General features: G+C 37.4%; 1 protein-coding gene across 1 annotated transcript; it reads right to left on the reverse strand.

The window, feature by feature from the left end:
* hrh2b (histamine receptor H2b) lies at window positions 1-3,885 on the reverse strand. Its single transcript, XM_024266357.2, has 2 exons — window positions 3,074-3,885; window positions 1-1,145 (listed from the first exon to the last, which is right to left on the reverse strand). Exons 1-2 carry the CDS (start codon window positions 3,692-3,694, stop codon window positions 690-692), a joined length of 1,077 nt encoding a protein of 358 aa, XP_024122125.1. The 5' UTR covers window positions 3,695-3,885; the 3' UTR covers window positions 1-689.
* Between the last annotated feature and the right edge of the window lie 918 nt (window positions 3,886-4,803).

Genomic DNA, 4,803 nt, shown 5'->3' on the forward strand with positions numbered 1-4,803 from the left:
ATACCAAAAAGCAATCAAAGAATTACAAATCATTATCATGTCAACTTTGCTTTCAAGGGCTTTTTAGAAAAGCTAGATATGCTGTCATTAAATATCAGTTTGTAAGATCCATGAGTCTTGGCTTAGTGGCACACCGGGTTATTACAGTGGTCATTTAATGACAATTAACATTACTTTACATCTTATATGATTCAGTGCAGATTCAGAGTCAAATCTGAACAATCCAAGTGCAAATTCTGTTACATTCATAACCTTTTTCTGTTGTAAAAGAAAGAAAAAAACATGTTTTCTTCAGTTAGTGTGCTTGAAAGTCTTAGAGTTCCCCGGGTCATTCTGTACAGGTCAAGTCAAACATATAAACATTTTGCATAGAAAATCACTTTCCTGGTAACTCATTTACTGTCATTTCCAAGCCCGAAGGAAGAGAAAATAAACACTTTGCAAACTTTTAACCACCTGTTTCTCATTTTAAGATTAAGTCATTATTTATTATTTTTGATATATTTGTTCTGCTACCTGAACTGAATAAACACAGGTGAGGAGAAAGAAGCATGTTTTCTTTTATTAATAGTTTTGCATTTTATGGAATATTTTATTTTACTAAAACATGTAACTTTCTGAATTGTACAAGTACAGCTCCAACAAAAGCTTTATTATAAAGAACTACAGTCCATCAGCTCCTGTTGCCTTTATGTCCCCTGACATACAGGGAGGATTTTCTCCTCAGGTTCAGTGTTAGCAGGGTCTTTCTGCTTGTCAGTGGTTTGAGGGGCTCCTATTCCATGAATGAAGGACAGCAGTTTGTGCACAGAGATGTTACTGAAGCTCTGTTTCCTCTGTGATGGACCTCTGCAGAGCAGCAGCTGGGCGTAGGCCCGACGGAAATCTCTGTTGAACGCCGGATACAGGATGGGATTAAGGGTTGAGTTTAAATAGCCCAGCCACAGGACAACGGAATGAATGATGTTGGGGGGATTCGTCTTTTCCATCATGCCCATGCAGGTGAAAAACGTAAAGTATGGAAACCAGCAGATCACAAAAGCCCCCAGGACAGCAGCCAGGGTCACTGTGGCTTTGTGCTCTCGGATGATGGTTGCTTTGGCTAAGCGTGCGAAGGATGGCGTGGTGGCACGGATACGTCTCACCTGAAGGAGGTCAGGAGAAAGAGGAGGAAGAAGCAAGAGGTTATGAGGTGTAGCTGAATTTGTCCATTGATCTGCTCACTACGGATAAACATAGAACGGAATTTTACTGACATTTTCATGTCTTTGTACAGTATGTCCTCATTTTCATATTTTACCCCTTTACATATTAATTATGACACATGTAAGCAATTTGAAATATCTGCCCGAATTAAATAACCCACCTTTGACATTATTAGGTGTTTAAAGCTCGTATTTCAACAGTTTCCTTAATTTTTGTTGAAGATCATTGGCCTAGTTTTACTTACAGCATTGCCTCATTTCAACACAGTCTCTAGAAAGTCAATTATGCACAGATTTTAACGGAGTTCTGGACTTTGACTTTTGAAAAGGTTGGTTCTTTAGGTGTTTGTTTTTGCAATTCCTGGATACCTCAGTTCTGGAAACGATGCATCATATTTACAGCGTTCAACAGATGGAACAAATGTACATTTCATTTTTCAAACTGAATTTTTAATACTTTGAAAATGTTTCAGGACTTTTCATGTTAGATTCACAATTTGATGCTGTTTGTAATATATATATATTTTTTTACCTCTTCTTGGCATTTTCTTGGCACAAGGGAATTTCTCTGAGCACCAAACCAACACAATTTTAGATTTTGTAGAAATCTGTTCAACATCTACCGGAAAAATATACTGAAAACATATCCAAAAGCTGCAGAAAGGGGTTACTTGGTATTTCGTATCGTATTTGCATTTTTAAGTAAAAGTATCTTATTTACTGCACTATAGAGTGTGCCAGATTATAAATGCACAATCAATGAATTGTCTATTTTTGAAATTATCTCATCTATAAAGTACACTGAACTACAATGTGCATTAAGCAAGACATAAAAAGTTAGAGATAAGTCAGATTTTATGAACTACCTTCACAGTAACTCACAAACTTGTTTGTATAACCCGCTACATATTAGCCACGTTAGCATATTCACAATACCTAGCACTTCCAGCCCTGTTTGCAACATGTAAAACAGACTGATACCGCTAAAACAAATGTTGCTGTTACTACGATAAATACAAACGTTGTTAGTTACAAGTTAAAAAAACAGCAGGATACTACTAAAACAAACGCGACTATGCTAACTTCCAACCTTAAAAAAAACACCCAGTCTAACACTGCTACACGTTAGCCATTTTAGCATATTCACAATAACACCCTAACATGTTAGTAACACGTAAAAAACTAGACTGATACAACAAAAACAAATGTAACTTTGACTATGCTAACTTCCGATCTTGTTGGTAAAAAGAAAAAAGAAAAAAAAAAAACACACACAGTACGTAACTGCTACATATTAGCCACTTTAGCATAATTAAAATAACACCCAACCTTGTTAGTAACACGTTAAAAAAACAGACTGATACCACTAAAACAAACGATACTGTGACTACACTGACTTTCAACCTTTTTGGTAAAAAAAAAAAAACTGTTTGATATTGCTACACGTTAGCCTCTTTAATGTAATTACAAAAACACCCAACTAGACATTTTGACAGAGCACCATGTACCTCTTAAAACTGCTTCGACATCAAAAACAGAATTAATCCACTTATAGATGTGTTGAAATATAAGGCATACTGTTGTTGTTGTTTTTTTTTAAGTGTGGGAAATACAGTAGGTAAAAACACAAATTCATAACTTATAGATGATTCTCAACATGATTGTGTGAAGAGAAAACACTGTTTTGTCTGTTTTGGCACAAAAAGGTCAAAGTATTGGAAGAGATGCCTACAAACTTTTGCAGCAAATGCAGTTGAGCTTTCTATGTACTGAAATGGCAGATTATTTATTTCAAATGTCGCATTTTATATCCAGAATAGCAGCCTAAATCTTAAGTCATGACCTCATAAAACAGTAAAAATACTGACCTGTTCTCGTGCCACCCGGAAAATGCACAGATACATTCCACACATGAGCACCAGGGGCAGGTAAAAGGAGGCAAAGACGTAAATAAGAATATAGTTATTGTTCCATTCAAACTGGCAGTAGCGCCCCTCCTTGTCCTCATCTCCTATGAGCCAGTCCAAGTTCTGCACCCTGTAGTCTGCTGTATTCCAGCCCATGTGGATGGGCAAAAAGGACACAGCAAGGGAAATAGCCCAAATGGAAGTGATAGCCAGTGCCACTCTTCTCGGGGTAACGATCCGCGAGTGGTTGAGAGGCGATGAGATAGCAAGGTATCTGTTCACACTGATTGCCAGGAGAGTCAGGATAGAGGAGGTACAAAACAAGACATCAAGGGCGATGTAGACGTTGCACAAAGTGCCTCCAAACGGCCAGTTGCCGTTGCGCAGCTCCACCACAGCTGAGAGGGGCAGCACAAGCAGTCCCAGAAGGAGATCTGCCACCGCCAGCGACACCACAAAGCAGTTGGATAGTCTCCAAAGCCGTCTGCACAGCCCCACCGCCAAGCACACCAGCACATTGCCGCCAATGGTGATGATAATGACGGATATAAGGAACAGCCAACGAAGAGCCGTGGTCACCATGGCTGCCTCCTTGGTCTGATTTTTGGCTGGTTTTTCAGCTGAAAAGGTTTTAAATCCAACTGTTCTCCACTGCTTCCACGTCACAGTGGCACCAGGGGGTCTTGGGGCTTTGAAAGTTGATCAAATGGAAAGGATTTCACTGCCATGTGTTTTGGCATTGTGCCACAGCAGCTGCCTCTGAAGCAACTGGCTCCCTGATAGAAGAACAACAGGCATAGTTAACAAAAACACTTCTCCATATACTGTAAGTCATGTCATTTTTTAAACATTTAGTTAGTTAACCCATGTAACTTAATTAAGCATCAATACTGTTTTTAAGCAGAACATTTTTTTAAATAAAATTGAAAAGCAATTTGTTTTGAAAGGAATACCTGTGAGTTCAGGAAATCAATAAATCACCGTTTGAATTTTTTTCCTTAAATGCAGCTACAACTTTGACTTTTCAGTAACAGTCGTCGTGCTTAGAGGCACTGAAGTAACGTCACCCAATCACTTAGTTTTTTTAAACGTTCTGTTGAAAAGCTATTTCCAAAAACACACTGCATGATGAAGACTGTTAACATCAGTCAATGCGACACAGTAAAGATGTCAAAACCAGATTTCTGCTCTGCATAGGTACGTAAAAACCTGATTTCTCTGGTAAAATGTTTAGCTCAGGATTCAGTTTTTTGCAAACTGAGATGTTAGGAAAAACTTACAGCAACTATGTCCTAGAAAATGATAGCTTTTTAAACTTTCAACTAAAAATAGCATTATCATAATAAAAAAAAAAAAANTCGGAATGCTTTTAAAATAGATCAAAAGATGATAGGAGAGGGACTGTAAGCAATACAGTCAGATCCAATGAACAAACAAATTCTGTCCCATTTCAGATTAACCTGCTGTCCAGACACGTAGGAAATTAAAGATTATTATTCTACTTTCACTATTTTCTTGAAGGTACAATAATGTTGAGACAATCCAACACAAATTTTTATGCCATGAGATTTAACTGCAACTTGTAAAAGCAAAAAAATATACACATTTATATTAACTCTAATAGTTTATCAAATCAAATCAAATCAAACTTTACTTGTATAGCACTTTTAAAAAAAATGAATTTCACTCAA

Source organism: Oryzias melastigma, linkage group LG14 (genome assembly GCF_002922805.2).
Source record: "Oryzias melastigma strain HK-1 linkage group LG14, ASM292280v2, whole genome shotgun sequence".
Lineage (NCBI taxonomy): Eukaryota > Metazoa > Chordata > Actinopteri > Beloniformes > Adrianichthyidae > Oryzias > Oryzias melastigma.

Coding starts and splice junctions, on each gene's coding strand:
- hrh2b (XM_024266357.2), bottom strand. CDS start 3,694: ATGGTGACCACGGCTCTTCGTTGGCTGTTCCTTATATCCGTCATTATC. Junction 1,146..3,073: donor TCCGGGTGGCACGAGAACAG/GTCAGTATTTTT, acceptor GACCTCCTTCAG/GTGAGACGTATCCGTGCCAC.